This window comes from Octodon degus, unplaced genomic scaffold, assembly GCF_000260255.1.
Source record: "Octodon degus isolate 3935 unplaced genomic scaffold, OctDeg1.0 scaffold00114, whole genome shotgun sequence".
NCBI classification, from domain to species: domain Eukaryota; kingdom Metazoa; phylum Chordata; class Mammalia; order Rodentia; family Octodontidae; genus Octodon; species Octodon degus.
Window position 1 is genome coordinate 7,236,513 of NW_004524690.1, and position 14,779 is coordinate 7,251,291.

The following is a 14,779-nucleotide window of genomic DNA, read 5'->3' on the forward strand; positions in this document are numbered from 1 at the left end:
ATGTCAGAAGTTGTTGACTTGAGCCTTTTACAGTTCAGCATATTCATATGACTTTACTTTTTATACCTCATTTTTATACTTTTCTGCTGGATGGTTAAGACTAAGATAAAGCAAGACCTATATAACAAGAAATGTAACTTTTGTATCTGACAAGGTCAGTCAAATCCCCTCAGGATTTATCCTGAAACTGTCTACTACAGTTTGTAGATCCTTTGTTAGTGTCAGCCATGTGGATGAGTCACATCCATTACTTGACCAATTAAACCACATTTTTTTTCTTTTGGCAGAACCAGTGATTGAATTTAGGTCCTTGCACTTGCCAGGCAAGTGCTTATTCTACTGAGCTATTGCTCCAGCCCCCATAAATCTTGAGGCAGTGGAAGCAGAAGAAATAATGCTAGCTTGTTTTGTGATCACTGACAGAATGATAAACCTCCTAGTTCCAATTCACTGTGTCTTCACATCATTTTAAGGTAGCACAGACAATACAGATATGAAAAATAACTTAATCTTTTAAGCAGCCCTTAAAAACTTTTATGATGCCTGTGTTAAAATATTTTTTAAAAGATGAGTTCTGTCAAATGTAATACGTTATATGATTTTTCAAATTATGATTTTATACTTGAAGGATAGTTTAAAGACCTGCTGTGGTCATGCAAGCCTTACATTCCTGTGTTCTATAAGCCCCCAACAGTCTGTTTTCCCCCACAGGCTGTGCATCTCTGGCTCTCAGATAGTGCCTGCAGCACTCACCGTCTCTGCCCTGCCAGGCTGTGATGGCACCGGGGCTTCCAGCCAAGTGGCACGTCCATGCCTGGAAGAAGAGGTTTATGGTGTGGATGGGAAGATTGAAGAGTATTTCGCATTTGACAGGAAAGAGGAGTAAATAGAGTTTCATTTGACATTGTATAATGTTAACTCATTTGACATTTTTATTGTATACTTGCTATGGTTTGGGTTTAGAATGCCCCCCCAAAGGCTGTTGTGTTCAGAAGTGGAGGCTTTGGAAGGTGATCAGAATGAAGTGGGCAGTAATACTCATTGGGATTAATACAAAGGAGGGTTCAGAGCTAAGAGTACTCTTCGAAGGTGGGCTCTGGTTGCAGGTCGGAAGGCACGTGCCTGTGACCTGGAGGAGCATATTCTTGCTTCTGGTTTCTGCGTTTTTCTCTGTTTTCTGGCTGCCATAGGTTGGGCATCTTTTCCTGTGTTGTGCCCCTCTCCCACCCTATTTCTGTGTTGGAGCCAGCCAGCCAAAGACTGGGACCTTGAGCTGAATTTTAACCTCTCTTCGAGTGCTTAATCCACTGATGGGAAAGTGACTAATATCGCTCATTCGGTGTTCTGTGTTGTTGTTGTTTTTTTTCTTATCCAGAAGATTTCCATTCTTTTGAAGTAATGTGCACTTCCCAAATATTTTCAGTTCCTAGCAGTAACTTTATATACTACAGCAGTAACTGCCTTTCTTCTTGAACTCATGGCACATATGATAGAAAACCAGAGCTGTGCCCTGCGTGCCAGTGAAACCGAATAAGGCTCGTGACCCTGTGTAGTGCCCTGGGGCCTCACGGTCTGTGTCTGGCAGCAGAAAGAGCAATGGGAAAGTTCCATACAAAATGTGCATATTTTGTTCTTAAAGAAAAGCTACAAATATTGAAGGGTAAAAATTTGCTTTGTGATTAAAAATTGTTAAAGAAATAACCAGTTGATAAAATAAGTCTTAGCTAATTTCAGAGATTGAAATCATATCAAGCCTGTCTTCAAAGCATAGTACTATAGTTGAAAACCAGAAATCAGTAACAGGAGGAAATCTAGAAAATTCACCAATATGTAGAAATTAAAGAACATATTCCTGAACTAATAGTTCAAGGAAGAAATCAAAAGGAAAACATAAATATATGTTGAGATAAACAAAAAGGGAAGTGCAGCCTACTAGCACTTGGGGGGTACAACAAAAGCTGTTCTAAGAGGGAAATCTGTAGCAGTGAATACCTGTGATTTAGGGTTCAAATAAGGAAACTAACTTTACATCTGAAGGAATAAGAAAAAGAACAAAGTAAGACCAGAGTTAAGACAAAGAAGGAAGTGACAGGTGGGACAGATACAAGTGAAGTAAAGACTAGGAAAAAGTAAAATAAATTGCTTGCTTTGCTTTTTCTTGGCTTTACTGAGGTATAGTTAACAAATAAAAAATATATGAAAAATAGCAATGTGCTGCCCCCAAATGGATGTTATATCTATTAACGTGTGTAAGTATATACACATACACCCATCATAGATAGACAGATGGCTAGTCAGCGGTAGAGTGTAACTTTAATCTGGTTACTCTGGTAATTAGAATGAGATTTCATCCTTAGTGGTGACGTGCATCGTGAACAAAAGCCAGCTCGCCCTGGCAGAAAGTGGCGTAAGCACGGAATTCCGCCCGTCTCTCCTCATGACTGCATCAAAGAGACCGTGGCAGCGGAAGTATTCGATCGCGTTTGGGAAAATGTGGTAGTAATACTGAAGGAGCTAATTCGGCAGAACTGGGAAACTACATTGACAGGTATGTTTGTAGAATCTGGCCTACTGAGCATAAAAAAGAGAGAGACCCCTTTCCTTCAGTTTTGGGTATCCAACCCAGCCACATCTTGCACATGACTAGAATGAGAAGAAAAGTGGGCTGACTGCCAATATTCTCCTGTGATCTTTAATCACTTCAAAAGGGCATTATTGTTTTGGGGGTTACAAAAATAATACATATGCAGTCTGTAGAAATCATAGAAATATACTGTGGTTTAAAAAAAATTATGAAACTAATCATTAATCATGAGATTTAAAAACTCTTTCATGACATCATTTATAAAGCACAGTGTGAACAAGGGTAGTTTAGTCATCACTTCATTTATCTTCATTTCACCCTTATAAGATGTTCTCTAAGCCACTAAAAATCCAGCAGAAAAAAATTATGGAAATATTGGTGGTACACATCAGTAACTAGTTTTAGGTTATCAGTTGGTACAGTAACAGACAATAATTATGTTGATTTTAATACCATCTTTACCAGCCAAATAAATCAGTTTCTTTTTTTTTTTTATAAAACTCTGAGAATCTTTATTCCTCTGTTGCATAATCTCAGTTTTAAATACCAGTGCTATAAGTACTTAGCCAGTTGCTTTTGGGGCTCTGTGCTCTGTACTGCAATGTGTGTAATCAGCAGTCCTAACATAAATTTATAGTAATTTTAGAGCAAGTATTCTCTTTGAAGAGTGAATTTTAAGTTTGTAGAAGTTGGTGTTGTTACAATATTGATTTTTCCACTGACACAGAAGGAAAGAAAGAGAAAGAGAAATTGAAAGCACCTGAAACTAGATCTCCTCATGCGCTCACCCCCCGCCTTAGCACAGATGTGCCAAGTCTTCCCCCCTCCAGAAGTTCTGAAACTCGCTGTGGCTCCCTGGCTTCGCAGCTGAACCCACCTCAGGTAGAGGCATTTACTTTCTGTATCTCTTGCTCCTTTAATCTTTATGTCTCACCATATCTCTCACCTTGTCAAGAGTGTTGTTCTACTTGCAAGCTTTTTGGGTATTTGGTAATAAGATTAGGTTGTAGCATCATTTCATGATGTTTTATAGAATCACAGCATGTTTTCATGGATACTGCTTTGAAATGTGGAACAATTTTTGCTAGAGGAAAAATATTCTCCTCTTAAATGTTAGCCAGTTTAAAGTTATAAAAGGCTTCCTATCTTTCTGCCAAAGTGACAGAAGAATCAGGGAATATTCATTGGGTTCATTGAATGATTATTGTTTGCATTTCACATACCATATTAGGTATTTGGGGAAAATAATTCAGATAAATGTGCAGTCCCTGATATAGTGAAAAATGATGACACAGTTGGATGTATTACATTCTGTGAGGGATGCATATGAAACTATTGCAGAACAGTCAAATAATAATTCACCCCAGTTAGAGGATGGGGATTGATCATTGATATTAGAGGTGAAGTCTGAAGAAGAAAACATGAAGGAATGAGAAGAGCTTTTGTAGGTAAAAGCAGAGTGGAGCATTTCATGCCAAAGGCATGGGTGAGGGAAAGATGAATGTGTTTGAGGACCAGAGGTTTGAGGGAGGGTCTACAAAGGAGAAGACCAGAAATAAAAGAGCACAGTGGTGGCAACAGTGGGATTGGAATCAAGAGCTTGTTCAGAGTATTATTCCAGATGTGTTGGCTTTTCCTAATTTAGTGTCCTAGTCTATACAATGAAGATAACAACACGTTGTCTCAGAGATCATTGTGAGGATCAAATCTTAGAAATATATGAGAGTTCTGAATGCAGAATCTAGCATATTTTATGCACTCAGTACTTTTTTTTCTTGAATTATGTCTTTATTCAAAGATGTACAGTAGCAGCCAGTGAAGTTGATCCCCGGTGTCCTGTGCTAGCCTTGACCCCAGGGCATGCGGAGACAGCAGCTGAGACTGGGTGTGGTGGTGTACACCTGTAATCCCAGTGTTTGGGAGGCTGAAAACCAGAGGGTGATTATGAGTCTGATCTGTGTAGTGAGACCCTGTAGACCCCGTACTATATAAGAACAACAAAAAAAGAAAAGGTTAGACTTATTCATGGGAGGGCTTCAGTGTGTTAGGGACTTTGACCTTCACGCGTCACATAGTGGATGTTGTGTGTAGAGCAGAGAAGAAGGATTAAACATGATTTCTGGTCTTAAGCTACATACTGTTCACAGTTTAGGGGGAGTCAGGCCATGTCAAACGCACATAAACATCTACATACACACAAGAATACAGACACACATGTATGAAGAGGAATTGTAGTTGAGAACTGACTGGTTAAAAATTTGGGCTTTGCATATACACTATAAATTTGGAGTGTGATATCAGTATTTATTAACTGTTTCTTAAACCCTCAGTTTCACTACCTATCCCATCTATGCAGTAGGAAGGTGTGAGAATTAAAGGAAATAAGACATTTAGTACAGAAAATAGCTTGCAGTAGACTTTTTTTAAAATGTCTTTGGTACAGTCTGCAGAGTTGCACTACATAGATCGGACTAGTAGTGATCCTCCTCCTGTTTTCAGCCTCTCAAACACTGGAATTGCAAGCAAGTGCCACCACACCCAGTCTCTGTTGCTGCCTCAGCGCCCCTGGGTACAGGGCTGGCACAGCATGCTGGGGATCAAACCATGGTCCTTGCATCTGCGTAAGCAGGTGCTTTAGTCTGCTAAGCTATCTGACCTGCCCTTAGAGTAGGCATTCTTAAGTATTAGCTGGTATTATAGACAAATGCTGTGTTATATATTATATTTCATAATTAGTTGTCCTTTATTTTATCTTTTATTTTTATTTTTTAAATGTATTTAGTACAGGGTCTCACTACACAGCTCAAACTTGTAGTGATCCTTCTGTTTTGAGCCTCCCCTAGCCCTGGGATTACAGGCCTGCCCTATCACGCCTGAACTCGGTGGCCTGCTCAGTGTACCAGGGGGTGGGGCTGGCGGGCATGTGGTGCCTACATGTCCTTTAAATCAGGAGTGCTATGCAACTGAGAGTAAAAATATCTCTTTGACAAACTAGGATAAGACATAAACTGAGCCCTAAGTTTAGGTAACACCCAGAAAATTCAAAAAAGTAAAGGGAGAAACAAAAACAAATTAGCACAGAAGCAAATAAATGAAATATTTTCAAAAAGCTGATTTCAACAATACCTGTAGGCTTGGCATGGTTTCCTGTGTATTAGAAGGGCTTTACAATAAGTCTGCCTGATATTTTTCTGCTCTAAAGGTAAGGTTGAGCTGGGGGTGGCGGCACCTCGCTGTAATCCTAGCATGAGGGGACTGGTGCTGGAGGGTCTCAAGTTCAAGGAGCTCAGCCTGCACCACTTAGAGACTTAGTGAGACCCTGTCTCAAAATATTCAAGGTGTTACCTGCTTATGATGCTTTTTGCTCTCTCTAAATTACTCTGTTAAGCTTAATACCGTATTTCCTACCTTGTTTAACATGCAGCATGAACCTTATAAAGTGAGGGGTGTAGGTGTACAATATATTCCTTTTACTAAAATTTTCTCAGATTAGCCAGATTGTTCAATTTGTTTCCTCCCAGTTCCTGATATGCATCAGTAGTTGCAATAGTGCCCAGTATTTTCTTCTTTTATTTTTCATTTTACTTGTTTTTTACTTTTCTCAGATTCATCGTTTCTCTAACAATTTCTGTAATGATTTGAAAGGTGTGATGACAATTCAAGCCAAGCCTCTTCAGCAGAGACCTACCTACCTTGCAGATAGAACACAGTATGTACAAGACTCGCTTAGCCCCTTCCCTATGTTGGTAACATACTTGAGCCCTGAGCCCTGCAAGGACGAGTGACAGGGAACATCCCATTTAACCTCGTGCTCCACATGGGCCTGCACACACTTCCAAGAGGGTATGGCCAGCACGTATGAATAAAAGCTAATTCCTCTGATGTCAGCTACAAAATAATGACTGTTGAATGTTAGGTTGGGAGCAATAGAAAAGCAAAATATAGAATCCGTAACCTGTGGGCTTTACTATGTGATTGTCAACAGAAAGAAATGCAGATCTTTTTTCCTCTTAGTGATTCTTGCCCATAGAGTTGGAAGTGATGGTCATGCAACAGACACTCAGGGAAGTGTGCTGTGTGTGTGTGTGTGTGTGTGTGTGTGTGTGTCCGGCACTGCTGTGGGTGCGCTCTCTGCTCTTGCAGCCCTTAGGTAACTGAGTTTCCCTCCCCCAGGAGTGAGCGGGAGGACAGGTCATCTGCAGGAGGGGCCAGTGCCCTTTCCTCTGCTCGTCATCGGCTGGGGCGGACCTCAGACGTAAGAGCATTACAGACTCCTGCCAACAAAACAGTGATGCATAGGAAACTGCCTGCTCTTATGTCAGACTCGCTAAGAATAAAAACCCCCAATGTGTATAGTGATGAAGTTCTTAGGGGGACCAAACTGTAAGTCTTCTCATTCACTTTAATTCAATAATATTTTCCTTTGCTACCTTACGTCCCAAAAGTTCACCATGGAGCATGACAATATCAGCACTATGAACAGAAATCAAAGATCGCCTGTGTGTGTGTCTTAGTCACACATAAATATAGAAGTGATAGCTGATGATAAATTTCCTATCAGCTTTATCCATGGTTATATTTTTCTTCTCTTTATCTTATCTTTGTCCTAACATTAGCACTAACTCTTGTGTAATACTTTTTCACTTAAAATTATACAGTTCATATTTTTCATGTTATTAAATATGTTCTAAAGCATGATTTTAATGAGTGGAAAATGTTATGTGTTTATAATCATTTAAGAAGTATGAATTTATTTAGTAGTGCAAGTTTTCATTTTTTCTGTATTTTCATTCATGATATACAGTGAATATCATTTTATATTGCTTTGAAGGAGGGTGTCTTGAGCTTATTTTCTAGAGGTGTAGTCCTGGAAGGAAAACTACTAGGTCAAGATTATGAATATATACATATATATATATTTTTTTTTCTTTTTTTGGTACCAAGTATCAAACTCAGGACCTTGTGCTTGTCAGACAGGTTCTTATGCTACCGAGCTATCTCCCTGGCCCTGGCTATGAATATATTTATGGTTCTTGAAATACATTGCCAAAGTGCTTCCTTGCTTTATAGCTCCTCCACAGTACAGGCAGAGATCTCTCCCAGTAGCTTCGCATCTGTCGTGCTGAAATGAAGTTTGTCCTTCTTGAGCATTGAATTTGGAAGGCGGATAATGATCAGTAGCTTCTGGTTGAGAGCCCCATAGTGAGGTCTGTCCCTTTCGCTCTCTGCACCCAGATGTTCAGTTCCATTTCTTTGCATTTACAGGCAAACCAGTGTAGACCACCTGTCTTCCCCTCCAATTCAAACTTCCCGGAGCCGGTTGCCCCCAATTGGATCAGAATCTGTAGAGCAGAACCCAGCACTTTCTGGATCCCGCTCTATATTGGTAAGATAGGTATCGTTTTAACTGCAACCATTTAGATAATCTAGCTGAAGACAAAAACATCTTTGGGCTTCTCAGAGAAGTCAGTAATCTAGTAACATAGATCTGATTAAGTTGTATTCTGTCTTCATAATCTATTTCCAGGAAGTAAATGATTTATGAGAGTTTATAGGAGTGAGAGGATGCATTCACCACTTTGTGAAATAAAAATGAGGCTTGAATGGAATCAGAAAGCCCAGGTATTGAGGAAATAATATTATGGTCAAGATGGTGTAGTGATGCCGAGAGGGTAGAGATTTAGTTTTGATCCAAGGAAGGGTGGTCTCTGTTTGAATCCTGTCATGCAAATTGTGATTTGGTACAAGTTACTTTAATCTCCCTGAGCCTTAGTTTTCTTATTTCTAAAAGGGTGAAAGGAGGGTAGGGGAGTGGGGAAAATAGAAAAAAATCAAAATATGTCATGTACAGGTACAAATTCCCTATGATGAGTGCGATGATTATGTGTACCAAAAATGTGCCAAAAGGTTTAATTAAAAATGAAGACCAAATAGGATTCACAATGCAAGGGAGAGAGGGAGGGAGAGAGAGAGGCAGAGTGGAAAGGAGAAGGGAAAGGAAAAGAAGGAAAGGGAAAGGGGAGGGAGAGGGAGGCAAAAAAATCCAACTCAGTCCAGCCTGTGCTTCAGTGCCGAGTTGCGTGGCAGTTTCCAAGCACAGATCTGCCTGTTCCTTTACCTCAGCGGTGCCAGCTCGGACACTGCAGTATAACACGGGTCCAGCAGGCTAGAGTGCAGCACTCGTACATCTCCCCTTAGGATGAAATAAAAGAAGGAGGTAAATGTCAAATAAACAAGGCTGAAGCTTCACAAATTCAGAATTACATTTCTCTTGTAATTTATTAAGAATTTGATGTTGTCTTTTTAAACTTTATTTTATTAGTATATATTCATCATACATATCAATCACATTCATCATAGTAAATTTATACCTGCGGTTAAGCCTTCTGATCTCTGTTTATTGATTGTCTTGGTACCATTTTTACCTAGTTTAATAAGACAATTATGTAATTAAGGCATATTTGGCTATTTATCTTTAATAATGTATATACTTAGAAATATCTAAATGAAATTTCTAAATCAGCATGCCAGTGAATAAATGAGTGACTTACTGAAGCATCTGTAGATTGTTTGATGTGTGATCTTCACTCAGCACAGAGGAAGGCATCCACAAAGCCGGGTGTCAAGCGCCGTGCCTGATTGCATAGAGCGATCGCCTCTTCGGGAAAGAACCTTCGCCCTGGAGCAGCATTCTAGGCCCAGCACAACTCACACCTTCTGGGTTGGTCCTCCATGCACTATACCTTTAATTTTTTTTAAACTTTTTTTTAAAAAAATAAAGCTCATTCACCATTTTCTTTTCCTCCTAACAGTTGGATACACCTCGAAAAGGTTCCCTGACTCTGATGGAATTTGCCCATCACACGTGGACAGGTCAGAGTGTTTTGACAGGTCAGATTTTGCTACCTATCAAGATGATAATGGAATGGAAATATTTTGAGTTTTAAAGAGTGAAACTGAAGGTTACCTGAGTTGATTGGCCTATTGTGACCAGGTGGGAGGAGACAGTAAGCATCTGTGGTCTGTGGCTTGACATCAGAAACTCCATCAAGAGCAAGCTTGCATAGACAGGCACTTTACTGCTGCAGGGTCAAATGGATGGGGAGGAGGTCCACATGCACGTCATTAGCTCAGGGCTCTGGTGTCAGAAGAGAGAGACAGACACAGAGACAGATACAGAGAGACACAGATAGAGACAGCGGCTGACAGAGAGACACAGACAGACACAGAGACAGAGACAGGGACAGAGACAGAGGCAGAGGCTGACACAGACACAGACACAGACACAGAGGCAGAAGAGATGTGCTGCCTCTAAAGGGCTTGCTCTCTGTGCTCCAAGGTTTTCACGCTTCTCTTCTAAAGGGAATTCTCATCCTAGATCACCTTTGAAAATTTAATGGTCGAAATGCATGAAAAACTGATTTGCTAATTATTTTATGTTGGAGAGTTTTACAGGTTGATGTATGATCTTTTACAGACAGATATGGTGCTACACACCTATGATCCCAGCCCTCTGGAAGGTTGAGACAGGAGGTTCATAAAATCAAACTCAGCCTGGGCAGTTAAGCAACTGAGCAAGCCCTGTCTTTAAAAAAAAAAAACCAAACAAACAAACAAACCCTCTGGGATGTAATCCATTGCAAAAACCCTGGGTTCAATTTCTATTACTGGAAAAAATAAAAATTGAGTAAATCTGTGCATACTGATGTATACACATAGATGATTTAAAGAATAACATTATTAGAGTGTGAATGCAGATCAGTGATATTTTGATTTTTAAACTGCTACCAGTTGTTTTTATTCCCTGAAGGTGATAGACACGATCACAGGCGTGGTTCTCTGGAGCCTGCTGTCGGGCCTCCATCCTAGGCTATCAGCTAGGAGCTGCCCATTGTCAGGAAGGCCTACCCTGTCCTGGTCTGAGTTTGTTGTCTTATAACAGGCTACAAGGACCAAGTAATCATTGAACAATCTATGAAATGGGCCTATTACATAACAGGCACATACTGTCTGCTCAAGCATTATAAGCCATTTATATTATAGATAACCCAAATGTCAAGAATAATGTCTTGTTTCAAGGACAATTTTCTTTCTTTATTTTTATTTAATTTAATTAATTTATTTATTTTTCATAATTTTATTGATAAACAAATAGCAATGAGACAGTTTCAAATCAAATTGGTAAGACAGTTTCAATAATTAACACACTGCATACATTCTTCTTAGTGGTTAATTGCTGTACAAGATTCAGACTTGAGATCCTATTTACAAACACCATTAGAACAAATCATTCTATTCATTAAGAGAATGTAACTATATACCTATCCTAACCACTTTGAATACACAGATACAAAATGGACATTCATCTGTATCCCTTTTTTTTTGTTAAGTTCCATTATTTGAATATTATAGGTGTGTAAACTCAGCAAAATATTCTAAAAGAGTCCAGTAGCCCATAATAGCATTGGGTCTTCTGTTTAACTGGCAATGTCAGAAATTGTTGACCTGAATCTCCCACAGCTCAACATAACAGCATGTATTTATTTTCTATATTTCATCTTCATACTTTTCTGCTGGATGGTTAAGACCAAGGTAAAGCAGGACCTATGCAACAAGAGTTGTAGCTTTTGGGTCTGATAAGGTCAGTGAAATCCCCTCAGAATTTATCCTGAGATCCTGTACCTCCGATTGTAGAACCTTTGTCAGTGCAGCCATGTGGATGAGTCACAGCCATTGCTTGGCCAATATGCTCTCTGTGAAAGCCTGAGAGAGTGTTTTCTCCCCATGTGACTTTCCTTAGGCACACTCTACATCATCGATCACTTTCCTCTTTGGACCCATAATCTCCTTGATCAGAAAATTTGGGACACTACCGAGTTACCTGACGTTACAGTACAAGTTCTCATATGTCCTGAGTCTTAATTGACCTTAGAAGGTTAGGGCCAAAATGTTGGCCTCCTTTTTCTCTAATTTTGGTCTGCAAACTTAGGTTGTTAACCATCCAGAAGACAAGCTTATTGTTATTATCAAACAACTTAGGCTATTAAGCTTAATCTCACTATCTCTCTGCATTTCAAACATCTTAGGCATAATAAGGAACAGGTATTTTTCATCAAGTATTGATATGTTGAACTTTAAGTCCCTACATAATATGATAAAAAACATTTAAAAATTAGATTATATTTTTAAAGTAGGATAAAGAATTATATACTTCTCATGTTTGCACATAAGTCCAAAAATCTCACCATATACAACCTTGAAGCAGGACAGTCCCACAATATTCCTTTTCCTGTATCTTGCTTTCATTCACCACCCCCTTCTTCTTGAACATCAACCTACCCGAGAAACATCATAGCAGCAACTGGCATGCCATGACAAGCAGCCCATATTCAGAATACCAGAATGACAGGCACTCCAAACATGAAACAAGGACAATTTTCAATATCTTCTAATTCTAAAAGTAAATCAAGTAAATTTTAAGCACTATATAACTCAGATTTATTGCTGCATAAGCCTTTCTATAATTCTGTGGCACAGAGATGTCAGAGAGGCTTTAGCCTTTTAAACATTTTCTTGTGTACTAGAAGTTGTTGCCTGCTATACCTTTTTGTTGCTTTTTATGTTCCCTAGAAATATTAGCTATTCTTTGTGGCAACATTATTTACTCTAGACATCCATGCTGCATTTCAAGTATTTAATCAACATCATTTTATTTATTATTATTATTATTTTGGTAGCAGGGATCAAACTCAGGACCTTGCACTTGCCAGGCAGGCACTTAGACCACTATGCTATTTTCCTGGCCCTCAACATCATTTTTGTATAAGTACCACACACTAACTGATTGTACCACTGGAGCTTCATCATCACTTTAGATGACCAGAGGAAAGCAGACACCAAAGTTGTGTGTTCACCAGTAACATTGTACTGATGAAGCCTCACTCTCTGGGCCTTGCAAATTCTGAGCTAAATAGCAGAGATTCAGAACTTCAGGTTGGGGCTGGAGACTGGGGCTGGGGCTGAGTGGGAAACACTTTCTTAATATGTCTTAGGGCCTGGGTTTTATCCCCAACTCAGCCAAAAGAAAGAAACCAAGACAGAGAACCAAAAGAATGACTTGGTCTGTACTTCAAGAAGCATTCAGTGTTATGGGGAAGATGGAATGGGCCACGAGAGTGGTGATTTAGAGGAACCACCAACCTCAATCTTCTATTAGTAGAGGGAGCAGAGCGGGCTCCAGCAGGCCAAGGGTGTAAGAAGGAAGTGAGAACAGACAACTGAGCTTCTGCGTGTGGGCAGTAACTGTGTTGTTTAAAGAGGGAACCATAGGAAAGCTGAAGTTGACTTTTGGCATGTTGACTACAGCATGCCAGGTGGAGATGCCTGATGGGTTTTTGCACATATGACAGCTGAAATAAGAAAGAGAAACTCACACCCCTAATCTTTCACGAAATACCATCAGCTTATTCTCTTATCAATCTTATTCTCTTATCCATAACTTTGAGATAGCTATTACCATTGATGGTCAGAGGCCTTTTTTAAATAACATTGGAAAAAACACATTCTTCTAAGTGTGTTTATTTTTTATTTTCTCTAAAATGTAGGCACATGGCATCCTTATTCCCTTTGCTTCAAGGTCAAGAAGCACTTGGAACTGTAAACTTATCAACTTCTCCTTTGCTTTTTGTTGGAAAGGAAGAAGCAGGTCCTGAGTAGAGGTGCTCTCTGGTAGTGGGCTAGGACTCGGAGGCCAGCTGGCGTGGCTATTCCTATAAAAACGGGAGCTGCCCAAGCTTCCTGCTGAACTTTCCAGACCTCAGGGCCCGATCTTGGACACTAGCAGAGCACACACGGCTGGTCATAAGCCTGGTTGTGGAGCGCACCTTCCCTTTTTTCTAGGACTCCAAATGGCTGTCTTTGTATAGGACTCTTTCCTACTTTGTGCAAAACTGACATCAAAATAAAATATTTTCCTCTGTTTCAAAAGTAGCATCTACGTGGAATGTATAAAACAATTCTCTGGAAAGGTTGATTGTTTAATGAAAATTACTTTTTTGGTTTGTGTTTCAGGCTCACAGAACCTCCCTAAATCTTTTCAGAGGGCAACTTTGGCTTCAAGAAAGAGGTTCCAAGTGGCATCTTGATATTCCTTCACCACAGCTTTGGATTTACTGGAGCATTCTCAACCTCAGTGCATCATGTACCACTTGAAAAACTGAAGAACAAGTATTATACATTTTATCTGCTTGTCTGACAGTCTGAGATGTTAGGCTACCTGAGAGAAATGCTAGCAAGCAAATTAATTTTGAACACTTTGCATTGTACAGAGAATAAAGGTGAAATTCAGTAATCTTTGGTGAAAGCAATTTGAGATTTCTCAGGCTTTACTAAGAAGATGCAGTGTGTTTAAATTCCCTCACTTTATTAATTATGCACACAACTAATGTGTACATGTACTCATATACTAACAATACATAAGGATATATTATCGAGGAGACTCACTCCATTTTGTAAGTTTATACTTCAACTTTGGTCTAATTCTTTTAATAATTTTACCAAAACCTTAAGCAAAGATATCACAAAAGAGTAAAATTATTTGAGACAATTTATGTGAAAATCATTCTAATTGCTTTGTTCATTGTGCTGACTTTCTTATGTGTTTGTTAAAAAGTGTTTGAGTTATGAAACACCTTGAGAAATGTCAGTGGCTAATGCCCCTAAAATAGCATTTAGATTTTTTATTACTACATGATTGCATTACATAATGATTACTTTAAGGTGGGGAGTTGGTATGTGTACATAACCATTATTTATTGATTTTTAAAGCTGAAGATAAATGTCATTAAAATCTGTTGCACATGGTTTCATCTTTATTATTGCAATGGAAGTATCCATCTGGATGGAAATCTGTGCAGAAGCATGGTCTTTCTATCATCACAGTCTAGAACGAGACCCCTTCACTCTGTTTCTTAAAACAGCAGTTCCCTTCACTCCTTCCTGGGTGTACTTCTTCAGAGAAAGCTTCTGCACCTGACATTACATAGGAAATGGAGTAGAAGGTATAAAGGAGAAATGTCAGCTGAGCATAAGGCTCCTTTATTGCAATACAAGTCTTTAGATTTATTTTGATATTCTCACATCTCAAATCAGCATAATTTCACTTTCTCCATCACATATTCAAACTTTGCCCAATTT

General features: G+C 39.2%; 1 protein-coding gene across 5 annotated transcripts in view; it reads left to right on the top strand.

Annotated features, from left to right (window-relative positions):
* Fam149a (family with sequence similarity 149 member A) overlaps positions 1–14,441 on the top strand; it is a 45,334-nt gene extending 30,893 nt beyond the window's left edge. For 2 of the 5 annotated variants that reach the window (XM_023699658.1, XM_023699655.1), the window contains 9 exons: positions 712–882; positions 2,358–2,548; positions 3,312–3,466; positions 6,190–6,293; positions 6,758–6,967; positions 7,850–7,970; positions 9,177–9,305; positions 9,397–9,475; positions 13,655–14,441. In XM_023699658.1, coding sequence (XP_023555426.1) covers positions 712–882; positions 2,358–2,548; positions 3,312–3,466; positions 6,190–6,293; positions 6,758–6,967; positions 7,850–7,970; positions 9,177–9,305; positions 9,397–9,475; positions 13,655–13,728 — 1,234 coding nt within the window. In that variant the 3' untranslated portion in view covers positions 13,729–14,441. Of the gene's footprint in view, positions 1–711; positions 883–2,357; positions 2,549–3,311; positions 3,467–6,189; positions 6,294–6,757; positions 6,968–7,849; positions 7,971–9,176; positions 9,306–9,393; positions 9,476–10,061; positions 10,138–13,654 lie in introns of those variants that run through there. The other 3 variants (XM_023699656.1, XM_023699654.1, XM_023699657.1) reach the window with 3 other exon arrangements.
* Positions 14,442–14,779: the final 338 nt, after the last annotated feature.